Raw genomic sequence first — 17,506 nt, forward strand, 5'->3', positions numbered from 1 at the left:
TAGATAGATAGATAGATAGATAGATAGATAGATAGATAGATAGATAGATAGATAGATAGATAGATAGATAGATAGATAGATAGATAGATAGTTAGATAGATAGACAGAGTCCAATTATTTCTGATAGATACATAATTCTAAAGAATAAAGTCTCAATCATTCTATATAATGTCGAAAGTATTTTCATATATATTTTTCAATTTTTAAACTTCAAATTGAAGGCAAATGTGTAATTTAAAACTTTTTTTTTAGGTTAGAGAAACCATAGTTGAAATTATAGATCTTGAATATATAATATGGCTTCTGAAATGAATACTTGTTCTAATTTTTTTGGGAAATATTTTTTGTATAAATCTAATAGACGACTTTATCTTAAATTACACTTAACTGAAAGTAAGAAATTATATTCTGGGAAAAACCTATTAATACAAGAATGTTTTTTAATTACGTATTGCTACACTTGACCTTTGAACTTTGGTAAGAGCATACTTTATTAACAATATTAAAAAGTAATTAGATATAATTTGTGGGCTTAGCTTTATTTGTTAATTAATTAAATTTAATTAAAAATGAAATTATTTTCATTATATATAAATTTGAAAAATCATTTTATATACAATTTCAACTGAAAGTTTCTTTTTATATTGAAATATTTTTACTATCACTATGTTATTAAGAAATGTTATTTAATTTTTTTAAAAATTATAAAAAAAAATAATGAATAATTAAAATTACCACGAACAATTTTTTTTATTAATTAAGCATCAAATTACAATTTCCGCATAAATTAGCATTTTTTGTTAATTAAGAAATTAATGTTTAGCTACAAATTTTTACATTTATAAGACTACAATTAAACTTAATTTATTTGTGTAATTATTTTAATGATTACAAACATAAAATAAGTTTTTATAAGTAAAATTATAAAATAATCCTAAAGACACTCCATGTTCCTTTAAATAATATCAAGGATTATTGTTAGACTAGTGTAGATATAATTTGGTTCTTTGTAGAATAGACAAATTTCGCTTTGATATAGTCTATAGCCGTATATGTAGACAAAGAAATTTACTTCTTAGTGTAGACAACTTATGTCTGTCTAATGTAGACAGATTGTGGGTATGTGTAGTGGACACAATGAAATAGTTTATCCAGTGTAAACTGGGTCTGATTCTGTCTTGTAAAAAATCTGTTCGAAAACTGTAGACAAAGTCTGCGTCTGTCTGCAGTATAAATTATTAGATTTTCTCTATCTAATACTGTGTAGAGTCAATCTAATATTTGAGTTAGTCTAGTGTATAGACATAGTCTGAAATTTATAACGCATATTAATTAACAGTTTTCATAGTGCAGACTGAGCCACAGTAAACTAATACAATATCTATCAAGTATAGACATAGTCAGTCTAGTGCCAAACAGATTATAAGTCAGTCCATTCTAGACAGATTCTGTTTGTTCAATTTAGACATGGTCTGTTTATCTCAGCTATGAACAGTTTCTGAATATGTCAGGTGTAGACAGAGTCCGATGCTGTGTGTTTAGTAGAGACGCAAACTAAATTTTCTTGTCAGTTTTCTTAGTGTATACCGAGCCTGAGTCTGTCTAATGTAGAGAGTGTTTTGTCCAATTTATACAGGGTCTGTTTCTTTCTGCTGTGGACATTTATTGAATATGTTAGGTGTAGACAGAGTCCGATGCTGTGTATTTAATAGATATGTAGTCTAAATTTTTTAAAGCATAGTAACAGTCTTTTTAGATTAGACCGAGCCTGAGTCTGTCTAATGTAGAGAAAATTTGGTCTGAGTTTGTCCAGTGTAGACAAATACAATGTTTATTAAGTATAGAGAGAGTCAGTCTAGTGTAAACAGGTTATATATATTTCAGTCTATTCGCTCTGTCAGTCTGTCTAGTGCAGACAGAGTTTCTTCAGAGTTTAAACACAGTCGCATTTTGTCTAGCAGAGATAGAGTCTTAAGTTTTCTAGCCTTAATAAGATATTAATGTTAATAGTGTAGACCGAGTTTTAGTATGTATAAAGTAAATAGAATTTTAGTTTGAGCTTGTCTAGTGTAGATAAAGTTTATTTGTAGTATAGATAGAGTCAGTCTGGTGTAGACAGATTATATGTCAACCTATTGTAGACATATTATGTACAGTGTAGGCAAAGTTTGTTTAGTTTAAACATTGTCTGATTCTGGACAATGTCTCGAGTTTGAATTTTTCTAGCGATGATTAATTCTTAATGTAGAGTTTTAATCTAAGTTTGTCTAATTTCGATATTTACAGTTTCTTTCTTACTGGTATAGACAGAATTCTTTTAGTAGATAGTGTCTATGTATTTTTGGAGCTTGTCAGTGTAGATAAAGTTTCTATCTAGTATAGATAGAATAAGTCTACTGTAGTCAGCCAGTTCCTTTCCTATTCTGACTTCTGTAGTAAAATTTTGAATTTTTCTGTAGTAGATTATGGTTATGTCTTATATAGACAATTTAATTTGTATAAACTGGCTTATAAAAGTTTATCTAGTGTAGACATGGTCTGTATCTGTCTAGTATAGGCATCAGTCAAAGTCTATTTCTTTTTCAATATTTTATAATTACAATATAATACCACTCTAGTATAGTATAAAGCAATTATCCTTCCTTGGTAATTACTTGGTTTTCTGAAAATAATTTAATTAATTTTTTTTTTTTTTTGTTCATGTTCCATTTGGAACATTTGCTCTTACAAATAGAATGCGTTAGCAGTTTTATTAATGAACCAAGTCAGCTAATTAACTTGGCCATATTTTTTCATTTTTGTTTTTGTTAAACCACCAGTGTTGTATACAGAAATAAACACACAAACATATATACAATTTATATATTTTCAAATATAAAATGGCGAAAAAAATACGCATTATAATTAAAAATCAATTTTATACTGCGAGTAATTTTACAAAGAGTATATTACTATACAAATCAATCAATTAAATTCCAATTAAATACATTTTATATAAAATAATAACTAACGATTCTTTTAAAAGTTTATTGTGTAATAAAATATAAAGAGGGATTTTTAATTTGACGTTTTATTTCGAAATTTAAATAATTTTCCAATAACTTTTACAAAATAATAAAAAAACACTCAATATTAGATAAAATTAATTAATTTAAGTCATAATAAATCAAAACTGAAAAAATGTTTTCCTTATAATATTATAACAGGGAAATTTTTAATGTCTATAAAAAGTGTAATTCTTATAAATATAACAATTACGTGTATAAAATTTAAATTATAACAAAATTATTGTGTATATATACTTTAAAGAAAAGCAATTTAATTAAAGAAAATTTTATGTTTATAAAAAAGCAAGTAAGAAAGTATAGTCGGGCATGGTCGATCATATAATACCCTACACCATGAGTATATTTTTAACATTTTTATTTTTTATAAAGAAACTTTTATGTTGAATATTACCCTAAATCCAAAATATTTAAGAAATTTATTGATAAAAAAAACTAAAATTTCTAAATGAGGCTTTATATAGGTCAAATATGGGCCTATCCTCGGTAAATTTGGGAAAAGGATATATTTTTAAATAACAGTTAGTTTTGTTGAGTTTCATTGCGATACAAATGGTTACAAGTCAATTTTATACGTTTAGGACATTTTTTGAAGGGGGTTTTGTATGGGGGCTAGGGTCAAATAAGGGCCGATCCTTACGAAAATCTGCAGTGTCATTTATACTTATATAAAACTTATTTGTGCCAATTTTAAGAGAGATAGTAGAATATTTGACTCATGGCATAAAAAGTTCAAATCGGAAGGTACGGTTGTATGGGGGCTAGGTGAAATAATTGACCGATTTCAACCATATTCAATAGGCTTCGTCCCTGTGCTAAAAAACATGCTTGGTATAAATTTCATCAAATTATCTTGAAAATTGCCTGTACCTTGCGCACAAGGTTTACATGGACAATCAGCCAGCCAGCCGGACAGACGGACGGACGGACTTGTCCTAATCGACTCAAAAAATGTTTCTGAATCGATCGGTATACTTAAATGTGGTATTGGACCAATATTTTTGTATGTTACAAACATCAGCACAAACGTATAATACCCTCCCCACTATAGTGGTAAAAAGAAAAATTGCAAAAGGGTTTTGCATCTCCAATAAAATTGACATTTGAAAACTTTAAACGATTTATAACAAAAATGCACAAAGAGATAGATAAAACTATATTAAATTAGAAACTTTTAATATCTCAGCAGTTCGATGGGACAGTCCCACTCTAAACACTTGACATACCACTTATGTTGGCGCCTACCCATGTGACCAACTATTTTAACATGCCCTTGTCCTACGAGGAAGTCAGTCGTCACTCTACAGTCTGCAATAAGAGTAGTCAGTGGATGGTAATCTCCAAATGAGTTCTTGGTTTTCAGTCACATCACTAACTTTTATACTAGTTACTTTACTAGCTATTGACGTGTCCTAGGGTAAAGACAAGTGTCCCCAAGTAGCGTCGCATTGGTCACATAACTCTTGCTTACTTGGTGTACAAATGAATGTCGAATGTTTTACGTGAGCACCTGGCATGATGCCCTACCCCACGGTCGTCTTTCTCATCCACTGGGTAGACTTGACAACGGTCTTCCATCGACCATGAATCCTTCAATGAAGAATTCAGGTGGCAATTTTTGTACATGGATTTCACCGGTCCATGTACAAGCACTTTGCTAAAGTCTATCTAATCTCTGACCTCTGTTGATTCGGTAACAGCACCTAGAGAAGTAATCGGTGGACCGAAGTACGAATCCATCAAATAAACCGAGGACTTTGTTCTGACTAACAAGGACACACTGTGGTAACTCTGTTGATTCGGCAACAGCACCTAGAGAAGTAATGGGTGGACCGAAGTACGAATCCATCAAATAAGGTGAGAACTTTGTTCTTACTCACAGGGACACACTGTAGTAATTCTGATATGAACAGGGTATACTTTGAACATATCAGGAAAAGAAGGAAAATTCAATGGCATCATTTGTATCTGATACATATCATCCATCATCATACAACCCAGCATAAATCTTATTCATACGACACATTAATGAGAGAATAATATACAACATATTCATTGTAGGTAGATGGGTCCCACCCGTACCATATACAATTAATACCAACTCATTTCCAACGCTTATTCCCACAGTCACTCCTCTGTGGGATATCTGTTGTTTCGGCAACAGCACTGAACTTTTCCCGAAATATTGACTTTACCTTACATCAGTCTTTTAACCGCCACTTACTCTTCCCTCGAATTTGGTTTTAAACCACAGCCACTACGTGGATCCCGAAGGAACCTCAACCTAATGACCAGCCAGGACATAGTCCTACGGGCAACTAAACGCACGTAGTACCAGATTATGAGGTGCTCTGGTCTGACCTCTTTTCAATCTATGCAATGACTAAGACAAGCAGTATACTGTCCAATTTTTTAGTCCCGGCCAGACTAGAGGTATTGGCCACCTCTTTATTACCCGGTTTTACAATAACACCAAGGTGGAGGCTTCACTAAGGTAACATGACCCCCGGGGGTTACTTGGTGTACAGTAAAATGGCGACAGTCTTCGCTCTTGATTACAAAGAGTACATTCGTGATGAATGAACAAAAACATTAAAATAGGGTATAACCAGATGGTTAGACATTAGTAGAAAATAACAATTGTGACTCCAAAAAAAATTTAAGTGTCCCCTCTTTCGTTTACCAAGTGCACAGTAAAGTGACGACTGTCTTCACTCTCGTTTACGAAGAGTACGTTGGTGACGAATATATAGAAATTAGGTTCAACCATGTGGTTCCACATTAGTGTAAATGGCTGTCGTGTGCATTGACTCTTTGACGAACTGCTGGGATCTTTTTTAAACCAATACAGGTGAATAATACATACATATATATTTTGTGTTTAAAAAATTTTCACAAACGTGACTTTTTTTAATCCATTACAATCACGATTTCATAGTACTATATATACAAATATACGTGATGTACTGTCATAATTCTATTTTTATTTAGTTTTATTTCAAATTTTTAATAAACGTCAATACATATACATATCATAGAGAATTTTTTATGAATTTCAAAATATCTAAAACTTTTGCATATTTTTTCCTTTATAAAATATTCATAAACGTTTTCATGGAAAAACACTTTATTAAATATTAACTTAAAAGGAATTGACTTTAAAAAAAGCAATTTATAAGTTAATTATTACTTAGATTGTAATTGTATTTTCTTAAAAATCCATTTAAAAAAAGGAAATGTTTTTTATAAATAAATTAAAAATTATGAATTTTCAATAAAACCTATAAAAGCTTTACCAGTGTAGACAGAGTATAATTCTGTTTGATGTAGATAGGGTTCATCTGTCTATTATATACAGATTATAATTCTGTTTAATGTAGACAGAGTTGGTCAGTGTAGTAGGCATAATATAATATATTGCATGTACTTAGTATAGACACAGTCTTATTCTATATGAGTTGTGTCGGCTGTCTTATTATGTCTGATGTAGACAAAGTCCACTTCTAGCTGTTCTCAATCTAACATAGACGTAATTAGAGGTAGTATATATTATAGTTTACATTCTGTCTGGTGTGGACTGTATCTAAATTTGTGGAAATAAAACAGTGTAGATAGAGTATAATTCTGTTTGGTGTAGGCAGAGTTCGAGTTTTCCTAAAGTAGGCAGATTATAAAATGAGTTTGATTATAAATTGAGTTTTAGTCAGTATAGTAGGGACAATATACAATCCATAGTGTAGACACGGTCTACTTCTACATGATTTCTGTCCGATGTGAACATTGTCTAATTGTAGAAGAAGTTCGATTCTGGCTGGTGAAAACTCAGTTTGAAATAGGCATAATTAGAGATTATATAGTGTTCTTGTTTATATGCTGTCTGGTGTGGACAGTATCTAAATGTGTGGAAAAAAAAACAGTGTAAATAGACTATAATTCTGTTTGGTGTAGGCAGAGTTGGAGTTTTCCTAAAGTAGACAGATTATATGTCTGTCTAATATAAACAGAGTTGTAGTTAGTATAGTAGGGACAATGTAATAGTTTGCATAGTGTAGACACGGTCTAATTCTATATGGTTTCTGTCGGGTGTGAACAGTGTTTAATACCGTCTGTTGTAGAAAAATTTGATTTTAGCTGTTGAATACTTAACCTTAAATATAACCTTAAATCTACTGTTCTTGTTTAGAGTCTGGTTCTTTCTGATATAGACAGTGCCTGCAACTTTTTGTTGTTAATATCCCAGTTTTGTAAGCATATTTAGTGGTGTAGACAGAGTGGTCTAGAAAGAGTTTTATTCTGAACAGTCTCTTGTAGTAAACAAATTAAATGATGACATCGAAAATTATGAATTTTAAACCTTAGAACCAGGATGAAATTGTACAAACTTTTACTTACTTACTTACTTACTTACTTACTTACTTACTTACTTCGAGTTTAGCTGTCGAATACTTAACTTTAAATATAATCAGAGTATATCTACGGTTCTTGTTTAGAGTCTGATTCTATCTGATATAGACAGTGTCTGAAACTGTTTGTTGTTAATATCCCAATGTTGTAAGCATATTTAGTGTAGACAGAATGTTATTGCTTAGAAAGACTCGAGTTTCATGAAATAGATATACAGTTTGAGTTTATGTAATCTTGAAAGAGTTTTATTCTAAAATTGTTAAGTGCAAACAGATAAAGAGTATATAAAGTAAAGAGTCTGGTCTGTCAGTCTATTGTAAATATATTTAGTGTTGACCGAGTTGTACAGTTTATAAAGAATCAGATTTTGTGAAATAGGTACAGAGTCTGAGTTAGAGTAATGTGTCAAACTAGTATAGAGTCTGCCGTAGATACAGTCTCTTGCAGTAGATGACAGTCTCTTACAGAAAACAAATTAAATGATGACATCAAAAATTATGAATTTTAAACCCTAGAACCTGGATGAAATTGTAAAAACTTTTACTTACTTACTTACTTGCTTACTTACTTACTTACTTACTTACTTACTTACTTACTTACTTACTTACTTACTTACTTACTTACTTACTTACTTACTTACTTACTTACTTACTTTCTTACTTACTTACTTAATTACTTACTTACTTATTTACTTACTTACTGACTTACTTACTATTTTATTTTTTGTTTCATTTTAGTTCTGAACAATACTGTTTAGTTCGAGATTCTATCTACTTTCAAGTTTACACAAATTTAAATAAAATTATTTCTAAACAAATTAAACTTGATTGTTTTTCCTCTTTTGTAACAATCTTTTTAATTTTATTTGTTTACAATTTTAACAGTTTATTGTTGTTCATTTTGCACATGACAAATGAAAATTTAATTAATTTAATTAGGAAATGCCAGTTAAATAATTAAAAAAATTTTAACACGTTATTTTACAAAACTGTGTTTTATTTCCCTAGTTAATAAACAATTATTAGAAAAAAGAGAAAGTTTTTTTTTGAAAACGTCAATACATTATTAAATAAAAAATTTATTTTATTTTTTATTTATTTCAAACTTTACTTTTAAGAATTTTTCCAATGTTCTCCAAATAATTACCATTTCAAGAAATTACATTTAATACTTGCTTGTTTAAAAACAAGTGAAATCATTTTACTTTAACTTTAAATAAAAAAAATAAATTTTGAAAAAAGTAAAAATGAAACGAGGAAAAAAAAAACGCCTTTAGTATTAAACGAAAAACGCCATTTACCAGCTTCTCTAAATGATTGCCACTGGCAACATCTCACGACATGAAAACCATTCATCATCATATAACTTTGCTCCATTCCATGGCTTCATACTCTTGGTACGTTGGCACTTTCAATAACTTCTGCTGCCGTCTGAATGCCGAACGCTCAGTAAATGAATTAATATAGAAACTATAGTACAGCCAACACCCTTAAAAAATTAAAAAAAAATAACTGGAAAAATAATACACGGTATTGGTATTATACTCTTTTATATAATTTATTATGCTTTTGTTAGATATTTTAATTTTAAAATATAAATTATTCTTTTTTGATTATGAAAATTCCTATAAAATTTAATAATTAAACATTACAGTGATATTTTTTTAATTTAAATACTTCATATGGTTTCGTACAAAATATAAATTTTCCATTTGTTGGTTTATTTAAAAAAAAAATCATCGAAATATCATGTTTCTTTTATTGCAATTTGCATTGTTAAATTTTTCAATTATGAAATTTGAAAGGATGCCTGATAAATCTCAGTCTCTCTTCTTCGTCACTGTGACTAATGATTGATAAGACTGAGGGAACAATACAACAATGAAAAAGAAAACTATTTTCATATACATATATATGCACATATTCACATTGTGTTGTTATTGTTTGTCACAAAAGTCATACAAATATATTTAAAATTGAATAGTAGTAAAAACTAGTTAAATTTAGATAACTGTACCTTAAAGGCGAAAAGCTTTTGAATACTCTGATTTAACAATTTTAAATGGACCTACAACTTCGGTGCAACTTTCTAAACAAACAAATCTAGACAAAAGTGGAAACTTTGCCATTGGTCGAACTTAGCATCAGCACCATTGAGATAGATAAACAGCTGTTTTTTTTTTTTGTAAGTGTTTACATCCCTGAACTTATGCGACAAGTTTATGTTTTCTTCTACACAATATTTTGACAAATCATAATTCTTGTGGTATAATGTAAACGTAACTTTAAGAACGAAAATAAAAGGTCCACTTTTTTAGCAATCGTTCATCATTCATTATTTTATATTTATATTAAGATGCGCGCAAACATATATTACTCACTGTATAGAGTTAATTCAAAGCAAAACCACAACCAAGAAAAGTTGTTCACGCATGAAGCGTTACGAACCAAATGTTCTGCCACCGTACAATACAAAAATCTTTGTCTGAGATCTAAGAAAACTTTTCGAGTATTAAAACATCGAACGGTTGGTTAAGGTGTTAATGTATGTTTGATTTTAAAGCAGTGTTGCCAATCAAATGAAAAATGATTTTTATGTTCCGATAATTTGTACAATAATATCCCTACAGCAAATAGATAGATAGATAGATAGATAGATAGATAGATAGATAGATAGATAGATAGATAGATAGATAGATAGATAGATCGATCGATAGATAGATAGATAGATAGATAGACAGATAGATAGATAGATAGATAGATAGATAGATAGATAGATAGATAGATAGATAGATAGATAGATAGATAGATAGATAGATAGATAGATAGATAGATAGATAGATAGATAGATAGATAGATAGATAGATAGATAGATAGATAGATAGATAGATAGTTGATAGATGATAGATAGTTGATAGATAGTTGATTGATGATAGATGATAGATAGTTGATAGATGATAGATAGTTGATAGATGATAGATAGATTGATAGATAGATAGATAGATAGATAGATAGATAGATAGATAGATAGATAGATATAGATCTCTTAAGATAAAATAAGATAAAAAACGTTTAAATTAAAAAAAGCTTTTTTAACAATCCATTATCGATCCTTTATTTTTGCCACTTAGAGTTCAATGACAAATATTTCAAATAATTGCTATTTTTGTAGTAATTAGTCTTTTATCAAATGGACACATCCATTAGAGACTTAACATGTCATTGAATGACAGGCAGCTGTTACATTGACAAATGCGAAGTGGCACAAAAAGTGTGTAATTAAAAATAAATATTTCTTTATTTTCTAAATTATATAGGTTTTTAGTAAAACTTTAAAAATATTAATTAAATTAAAATAAAATTCAGAATAGATGAATTTATTTGATATAGAAATTATTTTTATTATAATTAACACTTGACCTGGAATGAAGTATAAGTATAAGGTTCATATTTGAATTTCCGTGATACATTATATACACTTTATATACAAACAATAACTAATACTTCCATGTACATATTAATAATATAGAAATGTATGTACTATATGTCTGTCTGTATGTAATACGTATGTATTTATGTACATCTTGATTGTCTACATTTAAAAAGGAACATAATCAATCAATAAGATTTATGTGTGCTATAAACTCACAAGATAATACTAATCAATCTTAAGCTGTCACAAAACACAAAATGGTGAATAACTTACAAAACAATAACAACAAGACTAGCATCAGCAGCAGCAGCAGCAGCAATGCGATACAAACAAAAACATACTACACTACTTTGTGCCACAAATACAAAATTCATACTTTCGACTCTTGGTCGGTCTGTACGAGTTGCAAGTGTAATATTTTATTCTTTATTAATTAAAATTTGTTTTCGAAAAAAAAGAAAAAGTAATTTACTTATCTTTTTTTTAAATATATATACAACTTGTTTTTTTTTTTTATTTTAAGATAAGAAAGGTCAGAGGTTATAAAAACTTATTTAAAATATTTGTTTCTTTACATAAATATTTCAAATTTATTATCATCATTATTTCTCAAAACTTTATTATTTTAACCTTTTTTTGCGGAAACAAAAGATTTTAATATAGATTAAAGAGTTTAATTATATAAAGAAATAAATATATAATATTTCTATTGCATTTTAAATGCTATACAAGTTTATATGGTATTTATTATACAGTAAAAAATATTTATAAATATATAGCGTTATCTAAAATTCTGTTTTGGATCTATCTATATATAACTATCAATCTATCTATCTATCTATCTATCTATCTATCTATCTATCTATTTTTCTATCTATCTATCTATCTATCTATCTATCTATCTATCTATCTATCTATCTATCTATCTATCTATCTATCTATCTATCTATCTATCTATCTATCTATCTATCTATAACAAACTAGAACGACTAGAATGTATTTAAAACATTTCCAACGCTAATTTCATTTTTCGAACTTCCAATAGGTGTCAAATACATTTTTTTAAGTGTAGTTTTAAATTGCATATATTTTCGTGATAATATATTGATTGATTGATTGATTCATTATCAAAGTCCTTTAGATAAGATTTTAAAGTGCAAGTTTTTAGATAACTCATGTGTACCTAATAAATCAATTATAAATACTATAATAATACTTAAGTAAGCAAATAACGATAAGATAAACGAAACAGCAATGCAATCTTATCTCTTGTTTATAAATTACTCAAAACCCCATTAACACCAAAAACTATATCAATTAATCTAATCTTATCTACTAATATACATACATGCTTAAAACTAAACACTATTTTTTAAAATATCATTTTCTTAAATAACGTTTAAATAAATCCTTATTTATATATATTTTTTTGTTTTTGCTCTCTTACAGTCTGAATCTACATCGACCTCAATATCATCGAATATATCCAAACCCATTGCAACAAAATGTGTTTTTTGCGCACAAACACTGGGCATCAATGATCGTCCGAAATTGCTGGAATGTTTGCACGTCACCTGTTCACAATGTATGAGTACGAAATTCGCCGAACTAGATCGTACTATGCCTCCATTAATACACTGTCCCATTTGTAATATGGCCTCACAGAATGAATTCATTATTGATAATCAATTTTTAATTGAACATTGCACCGGTGCTGGTGATATGTCAGCGGATGCTAATGATTCCATCGGTTCAAAGACCTCAAACAATATACCGTGCAGCAGTTGCTCGGACAATAACATAGCCACTTCGTGGTGTGTCGATTGTTCCGAATATATATGTGATAGTTGTGTGCAGGCTCATCAACGTTTAAAAATAACTAAAGATCATACGATCAAACCCAAAGAGGAGGCTAACAACGAACAATTGCCCAGTTCGGCTGTTGATAAATTACACATGTGCGTATTGCATCCTCAGGAAAAGCTGTCGCTATATTGTGAAACCTGCGAAAAACTAACATGTCGAGATTGTCAGTTAAGCGATCATCGTGATCATAAATATAAGTTTGCACATGAAATTGCCACCGAAACAAGACATGCGATTACCTCAATGGTAGCGGAAATCAACTATAAACGTTTCTTACTCACTTCGGCCATGCAAGTCATTGCCGAACGACAAAAGGTGATTTCGGATAAAAAGAAAGAATTGATTAAAGAAATAACAGCCATGGTTGTGACAATTACCAATACGGTTAATATGCGTGGCAAACAGTTGGTAATGCGTTTGAATGAAGTTTGTGATGGTAAATTAAAACTGTTGGTCGATAAGCGAGATTCTCTCATTTCACTCTCTGATAATACCGATTATTGTATTGATTTCATTGCAAATGTTTTGGATAAGGGTAGTGATTATGCAATATTGTCGAGTAAAAAGTCATTGGTTAGACATTTACAGAAGCTGAAGTGTCAACGGGCTGATATACCAAATCCAGATATACCGTTACGCATCGATTTACAAATGTGTCAAATACAACAATTACAAAAAGGTGAGTGCAAGAGTCAGAGATACAAGCCGATACAAAATGATCGGCGGCAGCGGCGCAACCATTTTAGGTTGGCGGCGGCGGCTAAATCAATGGCTCAATTTAACTTTTTCTGCAGAAATTGATCTTATAAGTTTGTTATATAGAAACCTGTATCTAGAAAGGATTAGGACATTTATAATAGTTTTCACTATTTTAATATTAGCACAATGTTAATTGGCAACTCCTTTTAATTTGCAATAAGAATTTAAAAGAGTGGCAATTTCGCTCAAATTGGTAAAATTATTTTCCGAAATACATGTGCATTTTAATCTTTATTAGCGGCTACGTTTAAGCCAACTTAGCTTTTGAGCCGAAAGAAGTCGGCGGTGTCGGGGCTTGCAAAATATTACCGATGGCCAACCGGAGCCGATATGTGCCGTTTCGGCTTGTATCTTTGAGCAGGAGTTTTTGATTTTGTTTGAAATTGAATAGACTTACTTACTTACTTTCTTACTTACTTACTTACTTACTTACTTACTTACTTATTTACTTACTTACTTATTTACTTACTTTTCTTCTTCATTTTCAGAAATTTCACGCCTTGGTAATATACTTGTCGATGGCAAACCCTATCCACCGCAACCATCACCACCACCCCAGCAGCAACAACGTCAACAGCCAAGTCCCAATATGGCACCACCTTTGCGACCTGGTATGCCGCCGGGAATGCAGGCTGGTATGTCGCCGGGTGTGCCGCCACCACCAGGAGGATTTGGTCCACAAAATGGTCCTGGCCTATACAACAGCAATTCACCGCAACAACATGTGCACAACATGCAGATGAATCGTAGTTTTGCTGGTGAGGGGCCAGGTAAGGGTAGGCAACAAAATCGTTCAATAAAACAGAAAATAAAAACTTTTAGTTTTTGGGAATTTTTAATAAAATAAACTAATTTATTCATTCATTCTCAATTACAGTACGTTATGGTGGTTTACCGCCCTCATTAGCAATGCAACGTCAAGGGCAGCCTCATGTTAGTTCCTCAACACATCCACAAAATATGGGTAAGTTTCAATAGAGAAACAACACAAATATTTATTTAAGAAAATATTACTTTAATGGCGTTCTGTTTTAAATTCTAGACATAAGCCTACGTGGTTTATTAAATAATCAAGCTGCTCAAAGTCCAAATCAACCGCCTCATATGCCACCCTTCAATGGACCGCCCAGTTATCCGGGAGGACCACAGGGAGCACCATCGCCACAACAAATGGGTCCTCAAATGCGTCAGCATTTTATGGGCGGTCCACCGGGTCAGCAGCATCAGAATTACGCACCCACGCCGCCTGGTGGACCAAATAATCCAAACTTTATGAATAACAGCGCAGCAGCAGCGGCCGCCGCACGTTTCCAATCATACCAACGTATGTCAAGTCATGCCCAACAACAAGCAGCCGTAGCTGCCATGGCCTCATCCGGTCAGGGACAAATACCATCACCAAATGCCATGCAAAGACCACAAATGCACCATAATCCCATGCAAAATGTAAGTTAAAGATGAACAGCACCACCCCTCCTCCCCGTTATTTAACAATGTTGTAATTATTGTTTTTTCTTTTTCACAGAACATGGGGTTTCACGGAAACCAGCCTGGTTTTAATGCCGGCCATCCACAAACCTCACCACAATTAGGTGGTGGCGGCGCTGGAGGCGGAGCCGGCGGTGGCAGTGGTATACACATGGCTAAATGGCATATACCTCAATCTGCTCAAAGTAATTGTGAGTGTTTTATGCGATTAAAACTGTTATTAATGGAAAATTTTTCTTATTTTTTATTTTTAAACCTTTCCTAAATAGGTTGCTCTCAGCAAGGGCCAAACTTGATGAGGTTTGCCAATGGTCATCAAACAGAAAATTTTAAAATCTCATTGAAATCACCAAATACTCTTAAGAATACCACACCTCCCACAACAGGCAGTTCAGCTGGTCATGGTATGCCTGGTGGCGGTGGTGGTGTTGGTAGCAATGTCTCCGCACATGGCAGTAATTCTATATTAAATGCCGCCTCATTGGGCTTAAGTCCAGCTGTTTCTATCCTGCCAAATGTAACATCAACAAATCCTAAAACACCGAGTCCTAGTACACATGAGGTTAGAGTTAAATAAATCCACAAAAAAGCACAACAATTTTCTATAAAATTTTTATACATTTGTTGCAGACCTCTAAAGATTTCACAGAACCTATTGATAAAGTACGTGATGATTCCATTAATGATTTAATGGCCACTATAGCTAAATTAGATTCCAATGGTGTGCAGGTACTGCCAGAGGGACGTACAAAAACAACATCTCCACAGGTTCACAGTTCCACAGATTTATCGAATACACAGGAAGGTATGTTGGCATCTTGAGTTTTAAGTAATTTAAACAATTATTTTTCACCCCCTTTTTAAATACATAAGTTTAAAATAATTTCCTTAAATTATCTTCATATTTATATTATATTTATAAAGTATTTTTTTTTTTAATTTTTAACGATTAACTTAAGTTTAAAAGCAAAAAAATTAAATTCCATTATTAGTCCTCATTTTTGATTTGCATTTATTCTGTGTGTTTTAATTTAATTCTCAATCTGTTTTATAACAAGATAATTAAAACAATTTATATTCCCCCATGTAATTAAACTAGTTGCTGTAGTTGTTTTTATAATTACTTGTAACTTTGCTTTGTTTATTTCTTTTCTCAAAAAAAAAAAAAAAAAAACAAACAAAAATAAAATCAATTAATTAAACTAAACTTTAATCCATATAAATGCCAAAAACAAAAAAATCAATTCAACTCATATATATTATATACCAAATAACCACATAATCTTAAACAAAACAAAAAAAAAAAAACAAAACAAAAAAAATAAATTCCCTAAAAAATACGTAACTAATCAAGTTCATAATACAAAAACTACTGAAAAAGATGATCCAAATGAAGATTGGTGTGCCGTTTGCTTGGATGGTGGCGAACTAATGTGTTGCGATAAATGTCCCAAAGTATTCCATCAAAATTGTCATATTCCTGCTATATCCTCACTACCCGACGAAAGTGAAAGTTGGCAATGTTTGCTGTGTGTGAATCTCAAGGAATTGGCCAGCAATCCTGATAATCTACAAAAGAATCCGGGTGAATTAAGCCGTTTGGAATTGCAAATACTACAGCGCATCTGTTTGGAATTGTTCTGTCAATATGAGCAGAGTTTACATTTCCGTGAACCGGAACCACCTTCAAATACCGCTTACTATGAAATTGTTTGCAAGTAAGTTTTTGCATTCTTTCTTTAGTTTTTTTTTTTGTTATATTTTTAAATTTTTAACAAAATAATAATTATTCTAATTATAATATTTAAAAATTAATTCTTCTTTACTTTTCTTTATAGCCCCATGTCTTTGGATGTTATACGCACACGTCTGGATCCTTCTAGCCAGAATCATTACAAGGATATTTCTTCCTTTATAGCTGATGTTCGCTTGATTTTTAAGAATACTTATCTATTCTATCAAGTGAGTAATATGGTAATATAATTTTTGTTTTTATTATTATTTATTTTTTTTTTAATAATTATATGTTTAATGTTATTAAATATTCTGCTATTTTTCTTAATTTTTATTTTTTTCACCAAAGTTATCAATGGATTTTAATCAATGTTTATTTGTGTTTTCTGTAAAAAAAAATATCATTCAAAATTGTCTTTTAGATTGGATTTCAGAAGTTTATTATCGTTGGGGCGATATTATGGACCTGTTCCTTTAAATAGAAGAGAACAAGTTTTATATTTAAAACAACAAATTCGATTTTTTTTATTATTAGCAAGTGGATTTAATAAAGAGAATATAGTAAAGAGATTAGTAGAAAGAGAATTTTTAAGATAAAGATTTTAATAGAAAAATTCCAATAGATAAGATCAAGAATAATAGGTAGGAAGGATAGATAGACAGGTAGATAGATAGATAGATAGATAGATAGATAGATAGATAGATAGATAGATAGATAGATAGATAGATAGATAGATAGATAGATAGATAGATAGATA

The 17,506-nt window shown here is 30.6% G+C and overlaps 1 protein-coding gene across 1 annotated transcript in view; it reads left to right on the forward strand.

Moving 5' to 3' along the window:
* Window positions 1–17,506, forward strand: part of LOC111679362 (E3 ubiquitin-protein ligase TRIM33) — a 61,099-nt gene that overhangs the window by 25,840 nt on the left and 17,753 nt on the right. Inside the window, exons 2-10 of the mRNA XM_046947928.1 lie at window positions 12,351–13,446; window positions 14,015–14,296; window positions 14,404–14,490; window positions 14,569–14,972; window positions 15,052–15,205; window positions 15,284–15,576; window positions 15,645–15,819; window positions 16,369–16,732; window positions 16,853–16,980. Of these exons, the coding sequence (XP_046803884.1) occupies window positions 12,351–13,446; window positions 14,015–14,296; window positions 14,404–14,490; window positions 14,569–14,972; window positions 15,052–15,205; window positions 15,284–15,576; window positions 15,645–15,819; window positions 16,369–16,732; window positions 16,853–16,980 (2,983 nt within the window). The remainder of the gene's footprint in view (window positions 1–12,350; window positions 13,447–14,014; window positions 14,297–14,403; window positions 14,491–14,568; window positions 14,973–15,051; window positions 15,206–15,283; window positions 15,577–15,644; window positions 15,820–16,368; window positions 16,733–16,852; window positions 16,981–17,506) is intronic.

Source organism: Lucilia cuprina, chromosome 4 (assembly GCF_022045245.1).
Source record: "Lucilia cuprina isolate Lc7/37 chromosome 4, ASM2204524v1, whole genome shotgun sequence".
In the NCBI taxonomy this organism is placed as follows: domain Eukaryota; kingdom Metazoa; phylum Arthropoda; class Insecta; order Diptera; family Calliphoridae; genus Lucilia; species Lucilia cuprina.